This window comes from Arachis hypogaea, chromosome 7, assembly GCF_003086295.3.
Source record: "Arachis hypogaea cultivar Tifrunner chromosome 7, arahy.Tifrunner.gnm2.J5K5, whole genome shotgun sequence".
NCBI lineage: Eukaryota > Viridiplantae > Streptophyta > Magnoliopsida > Fabales > Fabaceae > Arachis > Arachis hypogaea.
In genome coordinates this window covers 563,879-579,788 of record NC_092042.1, presented here as the reverse complement: position 1 = coordinate 579,788, position 15,910 = coordinate 563,879, and the positions used below count along the sequence as shown (strand labels likewise).

The 15,910-nt window shown below is 36.0% G+C and overlaps 2 protein-coding genes across 7 annotated transcripts in view; both read right to left on the bottom strand.

Annotated features, from left to right (window-relative positions):
* LOC112765592 (probable F-box protein At4g22165) overlaps positions 1-14,700 on the bottom strand; it is a 136,899-nt gene extending 122,199 nt beyond the window's left edge. The window contains exons 1-2 of one of the 2 annotated variants that reach the window (XM_029294619.2): positions 14,337-14,700; positions 11,707-13,051 (exon numbers count right to left, since the gene is read on the bottom strand). In XM_029294619.2, the coding sequence (XP_029150452.1) occupies positions 11,793-13,010 (1,218 nt within the window). In that variant the 5' untranslated portion in view covers positions 13,011-13,051; positions 14,337-14,700 and the 3' untranslated portion in view covers positions 11,707-11,792. Of the gene's footprint in view, positions 1-11,706; positions 13,052-14,336 lie in introns of those variants that run through there. The other variant, XM_072199849.1, reaches the window with a different exon arrangement.
* LOC112765595 (protein INVOLVED IN DE NOVO 2-like) lies at positions 6,680-10,831 on the bottom strand. 5 transcript variants are annotated; one of them, XM_072199853.1, is made up of 9 exons: positions 10,555-10,831; positions 9,963-10,096; positions 9,804-9,857; positions 9,472-9,561; positions 9,096-9,382; positions 8,234-8,442; positions 7,765-7,906; positions 7,389-7,530; positions 6,680-7,255 (listed from the first exon to the last, which is right to left on the bottom strand). In XM_072199853.1, exons 2-5 carry the CDS (start codon positions 10,005-10,007, stop codon positions 9,326-9,328), a joined length of 246 nt encoding a protein of 81 aa, XP_072055954.1. In that variant the 5' UTR covers positions 10,008-10,096; positions 10,555-10,831; the 3' UTR covers positions 6,680-7,255; positions 7,389-7,530; positions 7,765-7,906; positions 8,234-8,442; positions 9,096-9,325. The 5 variants fall into 5 exon arrangements, with proteins under 5 accessions (XP_072055954.1, XP_072055955.1, XP_072055951.1 ...); XM_072199854.1 differs by lacking the exon at positions 7,765-7,906 and having other exon boundaries at positions 7,389-7,550; XM_072199850.1 differs by lacking the exon at positions 7,765-7,906.
* Positions 14,701-15,910: the final 1,210 nt, after the last annotated feature.

Genomic DNA, 15,910 nt, shown 5'->3' with positions numbered 1-15,910 from the left:
TGGGCATTGGCTCCACTACCAGGATCCCCACTACCGATGATGTCTTATAGTTTATTATGTAGAGTATCTTGTTATTAACTTTATGTACTAGACTATGAATGATGTTGTAATGTCCCAAGCTTTTTCTAAAATATTTTACATTTGATTTCTTTTATTACTACCCTACCCTCTAATTTTATCAAAATTCCTACACTACCCTTATTCTTTTTCCCAAACCTAACCCTAATTCTAATTCAAAACACTCTCTCACCTGTCACACACTTTCACCCTCCCTCACAGAACTTCAGTAACCCACAAAAGAAAGAAAGAAAGAAAGAAAGAAAGAAAGAAAAAAAGAAAGAAAGAAAACAAAATTGAAGTAAGGAAGAGAGAGACAGAAACCAACAAATTGATAAGAAGAGAAAGGAAGGAGTCGACGACGGCGATGATGGAGGCCACTGCCGCTGACATTATTGTTGCAGTAGCCACTACAGCCACCGGAGAAAAGGAGAGAATGGGTGCTAGGCAGAAGAATACGAGGGAGGAGGAAACCTTCTCGCTGCCGTTGGTGTTGTATGGAGCCGTTCCCGCCGTTGAAGGTGCTGAATCTTGTGCTGGATTTTCTTTTTTGCAACGCCGTAGTCGATATTCTACCTCCAACATGAGCTACCAGATCTGATGTTGTTGCTGTTGTTAGAGTCATTGGAGTTGCAGTTGTTGTCATTGAACTCAAAGGGGCCACTGCTGCTGTTTTGATCTCGTTTAGTGCGCCGAAAAGCTGTTAATGCCCTCTTTGTTTTTCCTTGCTTATGCCATTGTTGATTGTCGGATGGGTGAGTGTCGAATTGATGTCGATGTTGCCACCGAAGATGTCCATGGTCTTAATGCTAATGTGGAAGCTGCTGTCGTCGCCTTCCATCATCATTGTTATCTCCTTTGTTTGGTGTTTCCTTCAACCCCTCCGAACACCAGATTTCAGTTATACTTCGGATTCGGTCTCTTCGGTTCTTTAGGACCAAGTTGTGAGTAGGCTTTACATTTATAATTGTTTGATTGGGCATCTATAATTATTTTGATATATATCAATTATGATTTTTGAATTATACTCACGATATTCACCTTGAATGATTTTAAATTGATTAGAATAATTGATTTATTAGAATTAAATAATTCGTTTTTATGAAGTTTATACTTTTGGAACTATACATGAGACTATATATATTTTTTATGAAGTTTTGTATTATTCCAAAATGTTCTTGAATATTTTTTTTTTGAAGCATTGAAGTATTTGTTGGTAGTCACTTACTTTAAAGATGGTGAAATATGTTTGAAATTTCTTATGATTGAAAAAGTATGATTGGAAAAGATTTCTGATGAGAAAGTATTATCTTATTTGATTTGATTCGATAACTTATATATTTGAAAGATCAAGGATTTGTTATTTTTGAGATTATATGTTTTGAATTAGTTTGGGTGGCTCGTATTAGAAAACCGTAGTTAACGGCGGTTATGACGTTAACCTAGATGCATCTAGCTCAGACCTCAGCTAGCAGGGGCGTTGCTAGCCTAACGTGTAGGCCATACGTTGGATCTGTTATTCCGTACGGACACACTAGAGGAAAGGGCTACCCATAGAGATGGAGCCGCCCAACTGTAGACTTTTGAATTGATTTCTGTATGAGAACTCCCTTATTAATTCACTTATTATTATCAACTATTATTTTCTAATTAAAATTGCTTGATAATAATGTTTATATGGTCTCATGTCGATTATAGATGTATTGTCTAGTCACTGAGTTACAAAACTCATCCCGTTTTTCTAAAAATATTTTTCAAGAACAAATACTTGACTATGTGAGATTTTCTATTCAAGAGTAACGATTTGCAATGAGTACCTATTCTTTGTCGAGTTCCTAGATGTATATGCTCCATATGTCACAAGCAAGATCCAACCATTCGTAATTATTTTCTTTTTTTTTTGTTAAAAATGTATAACTAACTATTTTAGAACTTGTAAAATATTTGTAACTTTCTTATTCAATTTAATATTTAAGTCGGTTAGGTTTGCTAAGGGACTATTTTTCTTAGTGCCGGTCATGGTTAATTTTGGGTCGTGACAGATGTATTGTATAAGTGATGCTTATATAATTTGTTAATGCATAGTCCTTTTATGTGATTTTTTTTTGTGTTTGGTATTATGAAAAAATCTGTTAGAACTTTTAACGGTGCGATGCAAAAGATGTATAATTCATTCGTACGAACATGCTCATGATTTCCAAATCCATTAATGATTTTATATATATTAGATAAACCACTATGACACTGATAAGCATTGAATACAACTAGAATAACTTGAAACAACTAGGTAACATTGATCCCAGTAAACAACTATCACCTCTAAGCATCGTCCGTGGGTTGGTTAGGACAATCCCTCCTAGTATGACCGACTTGCCTGCATATACCACATCTCTTCTCCTGTCGCTCGACATCATCCATGTCATTCCAGAACTTGGTAGAGATAGGTTTCTCAGTAGTCTTCCTGCGCATGAGTGGGTTAGGACAAAGCAAAGTTTTATACCACTCCGACCACAGGGACTCGTCGAGTATCGGTGAAAACTCCGTCTCGTATACCTTGAACACAGCCTCCTATCTACAAATCGAATGAACATACAGAACCCACTCGATGCTTGAGGCGGTACACCCGACAAGCGCATGTCGGCATGGGTAATGGAGAGACTGTAAGAGACCACAGTCACACGTACCCGCTGCTATCTGAACTTTGAAGGAACCTTGCGACTAACCCTCGAACGGCTCTAACTCCTCCACAACAAACATGGAAGCTCGTCAATCATAATAAGTAACATGTATCTTCGGGATGCTTCTCTGTTCTTCTCAATGGCTGCCATCAGCATCTGGGAGAAGCAATTTCCAGCAGCCGGTTGTGGCTGCGCTTCCCTGCTCTTTGTCACGAACAACTTCTGCAATCTCTCGTACGTGATGCGCATGATGGCAGAAATCAGCAAGTACTGTGTACCCTTGAGAAATGCATTAATGCACTCCGATAGATTTGTTGTCATATGACCAAACTGCCGACCGCTACCGCAGTGTTTCAGCCATATCTCTTTGTTGAAACGACCAGCTCAGTCTGTCATCTCTCGCGACAAACCTCTCAAGGCATCTGTTCATACTTTGGGTCGAGCTATCCGAGCCGGGACGAAGCTACCGACCTCTTAGGGTCAAGCGGACCGACTTCTTTATAAAAGAAGTCGGCCAAAGCGACAGAAAAGCCCAAAGAAGGGCCCAACTCAAGGTATACGACCCAGATCCGAAAGGCAGCCCAAACCGATAGAGACAAGGGCGGTTCCATGGAAGATAAGCTGACCTCAACAAAAGATAAGATAAGATAAGATAACTAACTTATCTTATCCGCAGAAGGTCACATCTCACCATCATAAATACACTGGAGCACCCAGGTATAACTCATACTCTGATTCTACAAAATACTTGCTTAATACCCTTGCTAACTTAAGCATCGGAGTCCCTTGTAGGTACCCCCACCCTCCGGTGACAAAGGATCAGCAGTGCAGCCAGTCCAACAAGTCGGCCACTCCAGCTCCGGCCGCTACACACCTGCTGGATAGTTCGGCTCCGACCAGAGTAGAAGATCTCATCCGAGATCGACCTCCAGTTTCAGGTAACCCTTGGAACATTGGCGCTGTTGCCGGAGAACCTGGAAGTCATCCCACCACCATGGCGGACAACCATGACAACGACCACGATTCAGATCTAGAAGATAGAACGCCGCACAAGAATACGGATGCTACACTCAAAGATACTCTGGCGTCCAACGGGGACAAAAATTCATCAAACCCAGGAATAATAGAAACACTTCAAGATCGATTAAAGAAACTCATGAAAGAAGCCCAACATCAGCGCGAAAAGGAGGAGGATCTACAACGGGAAATAAGGCGACGCCGGGAATTAGAAGATAAGCTTCTAAAACTCGAAGCCGATCTCAAAACCAAAGCTACTCGATCCACTCCAGAGGATAGCTCCCGCCAGGGTCAAGATCCATTCACCAGAGAAATCATGAAGACCAAAATTTCAAAGGACTTCAAACTCCCGGATATGACTTTGTACGATGGAACTTAAAGATCCCAATCATCACCTTAGCAATTTCAGAACCAGAATGTACCTCACTGACGCCTCGGATGCAGTACGCTGCAAAGCTTTTCCAACAACTCTTACCAAGATAGCCATCAGATGGTTCGACAGCCTACCTCCAAAGTCCATCTCAAGCTTCGACGACCTGGCCAAAAAGTTCCTGGCCAGATTTTCCATACAAAAGGATAAAGCTAAACACGCCCCCAGCCTACTAGGAATCAAGCAAGGAGATCGGGAGAGTCTTCGTAACTACATGGAAAGATTCAACAAAACATGTATGGACATACAATGTCTACCAACAGAAGCTGCCATTATGGGCCTCATAAATGGCCTACGAGAAGGACCTTTTAGCCAATCTATATCAAAGAAGTACCCTGCATCCCTGGACGAAGTATAAGAACGAGCGCAGAAGTACATCAACATGGAAGAGAATTCTCGACTAGGGGAAGCCTCAAGGATCGGTCCCACCCACCGAGATAAAGATAAAGAATCCAAGAAAAAGGAAGATCGCTCCGGGGAGAAAATAAAAAAATATCATAACTACACCCCCCTTAGGGTATCCTTGGTAGAAGTTTACAAAGAAGTCTGTCATACGGAGAAAATACCCCCAACTCGACCACTCAAAGGCAAAAGGGGAGGAGGAAATCGGAGCGAGTACTGCGAATATCATCGAGTCCGAGGACACTCCACCAATGAATGCTTTGACTTGAAAAACGTCATAGAAAAACTAGTAAGAGAAGGAAAGCTAGATCGGTTTTTGGCCAACCGGGATGAAGAGCCAAGAAAAAGAAGAAGGGATGAAGATGTAGGACGATCTGAGTGATCATCTCGCACACCAGAAAGACACGTCCACATGATACACGGCGGATTCGCAGGAGGAGGAATCTCCAAATCATCCCGCAAACGACACCTCCAAGAAGTGTACCATGTCGAAGGAAAGAAGGAGGCACCAGACATCCCAGCAATCACGTTTACCAAGGAAGACGCATCCGGAATCATCTCGGGACACGACGACCCCATGGTCATCACCATCATATTGGAAAATGCCAATCTCCACCGTACATTAATTGACCAAGGAAGCTCTGCCGACATCTTATTCAAAACTGCCTTCGATAAGCTCGGCTTAGAAGAAAAAGAGCTAAGAGCATACCCGAACAACCTGTTCGGACTTGGGGATACTCCAGTACAACCACTGGGATACATATCACTACATACAACCTTCGGAAAGGAAAACCAATCCAGAACACTCAAGATAGACTACATCGTGGTCGACGTAAGATCAGCCTACAACGCCTTAATAGGTCAGACGACGTTAAACCAACCCGGAGCAATAGTTTCGACTCTACACCTATGTATGAAATTTCCAACTACAGAAGGGATAGCTACAATAAAAGCAGATCAAAAAATGGCGCGTCATTGTTATAACGAAAGTCTAAACCTCAGAGGCGAAGAGTTCCATACAATCAAACTTGGCGGAGTTCAGAGGCGAGAAGAACTCTGTCCACAGCCCGAAGGTGAAGTAGAGAAAGTTCAGATCGGAGATACCTCGGATAAGACAACTAATATCGGCACAATCCTGAAAAGAGACGCCAAAAAATCACTCATACAGTTTCTACGAGACAATGTTGACCTCTTCGTATGGAAAGCTGCCGATATGCCAGGCATAGATCCCGAATTGATGAGCCACAAATTGGCAGTCTATCTGGGATCCCGGCCGATACAACAAAGATGAAGAAAACTCGGGCCAGAACGATCTCAAGCAGTGGAAGAACAGGTGCAAGCACTGCTAGAGGCAGGATTCATAAGAAAAGTCAAATATCCACTATGGCTAGCAAACGTCGTCTTGGTGAGTTGTATTCTCTACTATTCATGTGCCGAAAAAGTATAAATAACTACTATCAGTGAACGAAGACTACAAAACTCATTTCTTGTGTTTAGAGCATTGTTACATAATAGTGTTGGATTATTATGTTGTCTTCAAATTATAATTTATGAACCTTTGGAACTGGTAAGCCCAAAGAATCATGCTGTTATTAAGTCCTATCAGAAACTGCACAATAAAGTGTGAGTAAATTGCACTGAAGATTCCATAGATTACATATGGTTTAGGTGCTGAGAAGGAAAAGTAGCAAAGACTAAGATGCTTACGAATTATAAATAAAATACAAAATCTTAGTTTAAGTGTATTGATTCGGAGTCAACTTGTATCCGGAGAAATTGGATGACAAATTTTGAAATGTATTATTGTTTGTTCGGCCATTATGCTAAGTCTCAGGTCAACTGCTAAATGATCAAAGCGCCTCTGACAATAATTCCAACAATTATATGCGTATCGATTTAGTTTTTGAGGTTTCAGTTAGGACTAAAGTTCGATATTAACATTGAATGATATGAGAGTTAATAAAATATGCTCAATCTTATAATACTTGATAAATGAATAGAAAGAAGGTGAAGTTTTACTTTCACATTCAAAGTCATACCAAGAAGTTTCTTTTGCTGAATAAATTTGACAATTTGAGAGACAACTCCACAAGAATTTTCCTTGAACATGTTTGAGGCTTTTAAAAGTCTATAACCAACGTATTCATTTTCTGTACAGTAAGTTTCCAAACATTTTTTGCAACTTCACTCAGTATAACTGATTAACCACTAAACATTATATAAAGGGGGCACAGAACTTTGCTCTATTCACTCTCTTACTTTCAGGAGTTGTATTGTTTCAAGCCCATGAATATGGATCCAAATCTGTTTGATGCAATTAGAAAAAGTGATATAGCAACATTTTCAAGCCTCCTTAAGGAGAATGAAGGAATCCTGAATCAAAAAACAGCTGATTCCTACAGCACTCCATTGCACATTGCTTCCAAGTATGGTTGCACTGAAATGGTGTCTGAAATTATCAGCATGTGTCCTGACATGGTTTGTGTTGAGAATAAGAAACATGAGACTCCGATTCATGAGGCGTGCCGCCAAGAGAATGCTAAGGTCTTAATGTTGCTGCTTGATGCCAATCCTAATGCTGCTTATAAGCTTTATGCTTCTTGCAAAAGTCCTTTGTTTCTAGCATGCAGTCATGGCCATCTTGACATGGTTAACCTCCTCCTGAATCTACCTGAGATCGCGGAGCGAAGCATTGCAGAATTCAATTAAACTTGTATCCTTATAGCAGCATCAAGAGGACACACAGGTTGGAATCATAGTTTTCTATAGCAATTCTGAATGTTACTTTATGTTTTACAACTTACCTTCATGGATTGTGTTTGATTCTGCATCATTTCACTATCTCACCACAGAAGAAGAAACAGTATTTCATATAGCTGTGAGGTACGGGTGCTATCATGCTTTGGAATACTTGGCGAAAGTCTCTAATGGCACAGACCTATTGCACTGCCAAGATAGATATGACACTGAATTGTCAATTAAGTACACAACTTCAGGTTCCAATGCATATTTCACCAAGATTTTCATTTATTCATGTCAAGATTTTAATTTTCAAATTGTAAACTTATGCAGTCTAATATCTTGTACTAAATAAAAATTTTAACAATTAGAAGCAGTGCAATATAATGGGAAAAGATAAAGCATAGCAGCACATGCCAAATTTAAAGGGGAAAGATAAACCTAGAGGTTGGATGGCTATGGGGAAGGAAGGGTTTTGAAGGGTGTAAAATTTACACTACAAGCTTTCCCGTCCCCTCCCTTCTCTTCCAAACGCAATTCACAAACAACCCTTATGGTACATGAATCAAAGCTTCTTCTTCATCTGCTGTTTCAAGCAAAGCAGCTATCATGGATATTTATTATCTTCATCCATCAATAAAATAATGGGATAAATGGAATGCTAATAAACGAAGGCTATTGGGCTACATAGAGTATAAATCTTTAAAAAAAGTTCTTCAATAAATACACTATAAAAGCATTGGAAACTACAAAGTTTTAGTTTTTATAATAAGTTATTTTTACATTAAACACCTTAACAAATTCCCTTTAGCAAAACTGTAAAAGAAAGATAAAATATTCTATTAAGACTGAAGAGCGATATCAAGAAAAAAAATATTTCAATAGATCTATAAGATTAGCAAAGGCGCACCTGATGTTTCCCATCACTTGTGCTGATTTTAAAGGGATGCCAGTCTGGGTCCTTAAGATACTCTTCCCACAATGAACACAGTTCTAAAGCTCTCTCTTCTGCTTCCTCATCATTATATCTTTTCCCTCATAAATTCAACGAACGGTCTAATATCAAGTTCCCCCATTCTCCTCACACCAATATTGCCACGAGTACACGTCTTTAACTCCCTGAAACATTTAAAATATAAGAAACCATGGAGAAAGGAAAGGAAGTTTCAATGTTCAGAGCATAAAAATCCATGAGCCACAAGTCAGGTAACAGACGAGAACTGAATATCGTCACAATATGACTGTTGCACCATTACAAGCCAGCATTGCTGGTCTCTTCTATAGGTACAGTTTTAGAGACCTATGAATTAGAAATAATCAATTGGGCGACATTTTAATTAGATATCAAATAAATAAGTTTTGACTTTAATGGAGTTACTTTGTTACCTTGATTTCTAACTGAATAAATTAAACTTTTGGAAAAAAAAAAGAGAGAAAGAATGCACTATAAAAGAAACCTTAATTTAAAACAAAGTGTATTTCATCTCCAAAGAAAATTTTATTTCTTTCATTGTGGTTCATACAGGATAGTTTCATCAATCAGTTAATATCTTATCTGATTCATATAAGAATTTATTGAGCTGACAACAAGCAAAACCTGTGTTTATAAAATGACCGGGTCATATTCCAATGATAGCCAAGAAATCAGATATCAAAGTATTAAAAAAACAGAACCTGATTGAACAGATGCGCTTACAGTGTAGTTCAAAAAAAAAATATGCACTTTGGAATACTTTTCAATATGCGCTTATCAGGGAAAACAAAAAACTTACACTAATCAATACTTTTCGAGCATCCTGCAGCTCATCGTTGCTCTTACGCTCTTTAACAATTAGTGCTTGGTTCAATGTCCCTATCTCTCGAAGTGACTGTTCCTTATCTCTTAATTCGTTATATAAAATATCCATCACATTCAAAACTTTAGAATCTCCATCATCTTCCATGTGCTTCATGACATTTAATTTTCCTTTTAGTTGGTGAATCTCCAACTCCAATTTTTGTTTCATATCCAATTGTTTTCAAGCTGGATAATTTTAGCATGGAGTTCTTCTTTTTGTCGCTGGATAAACAAATAGTCAAATAGCATTAACAATTACACCTTTTTGCAATATAAAGTATAAACAAAGCCTTAAAACAGGTTATGCAAACCTCCTGATTTGCAGCCAGTCTCAAAAGATTTTTATTAGCCTTCTCTTGTTCATGAACAGCAATCTGAAGAGAGCTGTTTTTCATTGCATTCTGAAAAGACAATAAAATGAGGATTATCAAATAAACCTATCTTACATGAAGGTACATCAGTCATCAACCTCTTAAGCACAGCCTAAATGATAGCATAGTATACTAAGGACAAGAAGTAAAATTAACAGGAAAGAATTATTTTCCTTCACAAATAAGCACATTGGAAAGAATTATTTGCTATGAGTTTTCACCAGTGATCAAATTGTTATGAAATATGTGTATTGTGACAATCCTAAACTGACCTCTTTAGGCTGTGCTTGAAACTTCAAGGCAGAAAATTTCTTCGTATTAAGGCACTGCATGACATGACATTAACAATTGTGTATTTAAATAATCAGGAAGGAAAAGTATAGATACAAAACCTCTGACACTAGATATATAGCTCAGTGTTGTAAACTCACATTTTTTCTGAGAATGATCTGGTATTGAGGGTCTACTTTGAACATGATAAGCTTTTGTTGTCATTGCCAAAACTTGCATAGCACTAATTGCAGCCAGTCGATTTTCTTGCTGAAGATATAACTGAGCAACTTTCCTAGAAAAGAAAGCAGCTTTTCACTGGTACCCAAAATTACCATATAAACGAGCAATTTCAATATATAATACAAGTCTATCACTTGCATCAATTAAAGATTTAGCACCATCGGCAGCAGAGGTAAAAAAAAATTGAGCAAGGAATCAATCCTAGTGGTTTATAGCAACAAAGATAACTGTGTCACTTGCGCTATGTAATACTAAAAAAATCAAAAGATACCAATAATAAAAACATTTCCAAAACTAAACAATTCATCAGGACTCAATCCCTCAAAATTGAACATATTAAGGCAGTAAGGCAGTTTTATGTTTTAACACTTGGAAAAACAGAATCAGAATCAGTTCATTTGATGCTAAATCTTTGGAAAGACTAAAAATCTCATTGGATCATGGTGGCAAGTAAGCTCAGCTAGAATTGGAAGCACACCGGAGAATCAAATGAGAGGGAAAGAGAATCACTTGGGAAGCATCGATGCACAAGCGAAGAAGAGTAGGACCTACAGAAAGCTTTGAATTGATCAATTACTAAGTCGAGATCAGGAGAGGAAGGGCAATGGCAGAGTCCGACGTGGAAGGGAGAGGGTGAGGAACTGAGGATAGACTGCTGCTATCCGTAGAGATTAGGGGTGAGGTTGCTCTTTATCAGTAAATTGATATACAAAGAAGAAGAATAATTTTTTAGATATATTTTTCATTCTGGTATGAAGGGGATAGGAAAGATTAGATTAGGATTCATGATAACCAAAGCAATTTTTTAGTTTATATGAATAATGAAATATATTTTGGTTTTAATTTTTAAATTGATTCATATTTAAAATTATAAAACTAAAGTTAATTAAATTTTGATTAAATTAAAGAATTAGGGTTGTTTTTCTCTAATATAAAAAAAAAGATATTTAAGTCTTTTTGTAATAATTAAATAAAATTTATTTTTATTTTTATTAAAGTATAAGAGTAATTTAGTAAAATCATTAATATGATATGTATTTAAAAAAAAATTAATTATTAACGTGGAAAACATAATCCAAATGTCATGTTTTAATTTGATCATATTTTTATTGTACTGGTACGTATAAATTTATCGCTACTGAAATAAACACCACAATAATTAATTAATACAAGCAGAAAAATTTAGAATAGCGTAATATATAACACAGTGCACAATTCAATCGATTGAATAACACATTGAATTGTGAAAAGACATAAATTGATTGGATAACACAAACAATCAATTAAATTAGGAAAAAACCCACATGAACGTTTACGGAAGTAACAAATCAAGGACAAAATTCTAATTGATTAGAATTACCAAAATATTTATTATGATTAATAGAAGATCTAATTCGTTATTATTTTTGTTTTTTATTATTAATAAACATGATAAATGAATAATAAAATAATATATAAAAGATTAATTTGTAGTTAAAATTAAATAAGAACTATTTAACAGTTATTAAAAAACTTAAAAAACATGTTTTGTTTATGTAACCATTTAACGGTATAAGACTATTGAATCCGATACCTGATCTTTTAATATTTTTCGTAAAATAAACTATAAAGTGAAGAGAGAGAAATTACAAGTCTAAATAGCAGTACTGAATAATAACAAAATGGAGATAAACATGTTTTCATTAAAATTTTACTATAAGGAAGAACAAACACACTGCAAATAATCTTTTAAAATAATAATAAAAACACTAAAGAAATGAGCTAGAATAACACCAGACGGGAGGACACGTGAACTTTTCTTCGCATAATAGAAAATGACAACTTCCACGGTCCAAGTTGAAGATGCCAATATCTTGATATTCGGCACGGTACGGTTTCAATTCTAATAGGTTATCTGTAAAGTAGATTTGATTTCCTTTGGTTTGAAGACTTGCAGGCAGCATTTGAACAGAAGAGTTGAGTCCAATCATCAGTACGTAATTTTTCAAACTATCTAGTCTGGACCATTCTTTTGCATTCTTCTTTAATTCATAGATATCAAATTTGTAAGTCCAGTGACTTCCAGGCATAAAATGTCTCGCCAACATCAATAAACTTCCGTTAGCACACCCAACCAAATATTTAAGCTGGTAAGGACCCAGCGCAGCATCAGAGGGAGGTTTGGCTTCATGAATACCACCTACAGGCCCTGATTTTGTGTTTGTATCAAATTCGTATAGCTGGCCACCTTCGTCTACTGCATATATCTTCTCTCCAAAAAATATGACATCATGAAACGATGATTTTCTAGAAAGATCTAACCATCTCTTGTCATTTGGTTTGTAAAAGGCTAATGTACAACGAGGTCCATATATGGCCACTGCCAAAAAATCTTCATTGTCATTGCTAGGACATGAATTTATAATAACCTTCCAAACATGGACTCTATTTTTTAAACTACTCGATATCCGGTAATCATCCCTATTGTCATCATCCCAATTCCAAACAGTATATTCAAAGCCATAATTGTTAGGATTGTAGTCAACTATATCCGGAAAAGTTGATATTGGAGGAAGATCTAAACGGACCTTTGTAAATGCATTTAACATATACATCGAACATTGGTATATATCTAGGACGATCAACCATCCACCAAAAGAACCACGGATCAATTTGTTCTGCATCTCTGGTAGCTTGAGATGGTGGATCTCGTCTTCATCAAGAGACTGAATATCAAGCGGTACTTCATCAGCAATAGGTAAGTTCATGAGATGGTAGATCTCCTCGTCTTCATAAATATGAGTACTGGAAGATTCTTCAGGTACCAGCAGCCACAAAATCTCGCTGGAGATCTCTGGAAGTTTCAAGCTCCATTGCTTGCAAACTAAACGAAGTCGGATGAAATCATCGTACGAATAAAAGTGCTCTGCAATTTCCTTCAAGATGTCATCATGAATGTTTGCCCATCCATCAATGTCGTCACCCATATCTCAGACTCAAGCTATGTTATTCCCAGATGAGAGGCAAACTGCAGAAGCCAGGATTTGTTTGAAGTTAGCTGTGTTTGTTACCTATATATAGGATTTGTTTGAGCCTATTCAAAAATATTAATTTTTTTTTTAAAGAATCTTTAAAAAAATATTTTATATTTAGGGCTTATTTGGGTGAGTTTCTAAAAAAATATTTTTTTTGAGTTATCTTTTTTTAAAAGATCTTATGAAAGAGTAAAAGTAATTTTATATTTGGATATCTAATGCAAAAAGATATTTTTATTTATCAATTATGTTTGGGTATAACAATATAAAGTACTTTTTTGTTTATTTATTACATGAAAAATATTTTTTTTAAGAAAAAAGATCTTTTAAAAAAAGATGTAAATTATAACTTCTCAAAAAAAGATATTTTTTTTTTATTTTTCTAGTGCTTTTACTTTTACTACTAGAAATTTGCCAAACACACTAAAAAAAATCTTTTTTCATTGAAAAAAAATATTTTTTATCAAAATAATAACGCCCAAACAAGCACTTAAATATTTGATATAAAAATATTTTTTACTTAATAATTATATTTAGATATAATAATATAAAAATATTTTTAAAGTTATTATGTTAACAATATGTTTTTTAAATAAAGAAATTTTAAAAATATATAAATTATAATTTTTTAAAAAATATTATTTTTATTTTGCTAATATTTTTACTTTTATTATTAAAATTTTGTTAAACACACTAATTTTTTTTTCTAATAATTGAATAATACCTAAACAAACTCATAGTGTCTTGTTTGTTGCATATCTCTGTTTATTTATTTTGGGTAGATTTTATCCCATCTTATTTAATTTCAAATTTCAAATTTTGTTGAAAAATTAAAATTAAATTGAGGAGGATATATAACTAGTTTTTTTTGGGGACGCTATCAAATGAGTTTAGAATCTATCTATCTAATACAGTAATAGTGTGATACCTCACATTATCATATTGGAAATTTGGGATCTGTATCATTAATTATTTATTGTTCAAAACTTTTATTTAACTTTTTGGAGGAAAAATCTAATTTAATAATCTTTCTGTTTCTTCCTTTAGAAATCAAAACAGAAAATAAAAAGAAAAACACAATGCAGCAACAGCACAGCAGAGCCAGAACCCAGAAATCAAATAATCATTCAACAAAAAATAAAAAACACAACATAGCAGCACACTAAAGCCAGAGCAAATCAATTATTTCAACCAAAACACAAAATCCCTGTAATCATTCAATGATTTCACAATAGAGAATAAAACAAAAAACAAAGAACAAGTGCGCGTGATACTGACCTTCGAGAGGGGTTGAGCACAACGGAGAGCAAGACGACAGACAGCAGTTCAGCGCGATGAGACGACGGCAACAAGACGACCACGAGCAGGACGAAGACGATGGAGGATGGGCGCCGGCGAGGAAGAAGAGAGCGAACAGGGGGTTTGACTTGGATAACACCGACAGTACAAAAAGAGACTCCTCGGACAGTCACGGACGGCGGCAGTGGGTCACTCCGTTCGGCGGCAGTGGAGGCTAGCTAGGGTTTTCACTTTTTCTTTTCTTTGAGTGAACGAATGAAACTATGACAGGAACGAAAGAGCGGAGAGAGCATCCAGAGGATTTCTTTTATTTAAATTAAATAAATATAATATTTATCGATTTAAATAACATGTAAGTATAAAGTATTTAAATACACTTTGAGTCACATATCGGATACAGCTGAAAAAACTTAATTTTTATTTATAAACATTATAATATTTTATAAATTTAAAACTACATATATTATTATAAAAAAATTACGATTAAAACAATATCAATTTTTTTAGATTAATCCAATTCTTAAAAATTACATCTTATCCTACGTATTTAAAATTAGTGATTCGAAAATAATTAGTACATTATTTTTTTAAAACTCAATTCATTTGAATTCATACTCAAAGAAGGTACAAAAAAATAGATTAAATTAAATTGATTTAAATTTTAAAAAAATAAAGTTATACGTGTTCAGTTACATGATGAGAAAATTTTTTTAGTAAGTGTTCAGATATTATATTAAAACAAACGTGAAATTGAAAGAATAAGTACAACAGAAAAAAATGGAGAGAAATAATTTCGTTTCTTCTCGTCATGTAACTTTTTATTCTGATCACATCATTTTTAATTCCTAATATTCTCTCACATACTCCGTACTCTGTACAATTTTGAAAATCAAAGATGAGCGGTGGAGTGAGCGGGGAAGAGACTTTGAGGGTGAAACACGGTGAGGCAGCCGGTAATATCGGCGGAAGAGATAAGGGGGAGAGCGGGGGAGGGATTGCATCAGGGGAAAAGGAGGATCATATTTCGGGAGGGGTTTCTAAGCCTTTGAAGGTTTCTTTCAGGGACAAAGTTGTGGGTTCCAAGATTGCTAAAACTTTTTCACTTGTTGAAACTTTATCGGGAGATAACATTGCGGTAGTTTCTAGGAAGCAAGGAGATCTCTTGCCACCGAGTGTCACGTTTACCCAAGAAGCTAAGAATTGCTTGGCAGAACCTTATAAGGATGCTATAGTGATTAAGGTGCTAGGTAAACATTATAGCTACACTGCATTGTCTCATAAACTCCGAACGGTATGGAGGATTAAGGGAGGTTTTGATTTATTGGACGTGGGATTTGACTACTTTCTTGTGAAGTTTGATGTAGCTGAGGAGCGAGAAAAGGTTCTCTTAGGAGGTCCGTGGATGATCGAGGGAAATTATGTGGCTGTGAAGCCTTGGGATCAAGAGTTTAGATCAAGTGAAAACTGTTTTGGAGCAACTTTAGTGTGGATTAGAATTTCCGGATTACCAATTTGGTGCTACCAAGAAGATGCAATGCTCCGTGTTGCGGCTG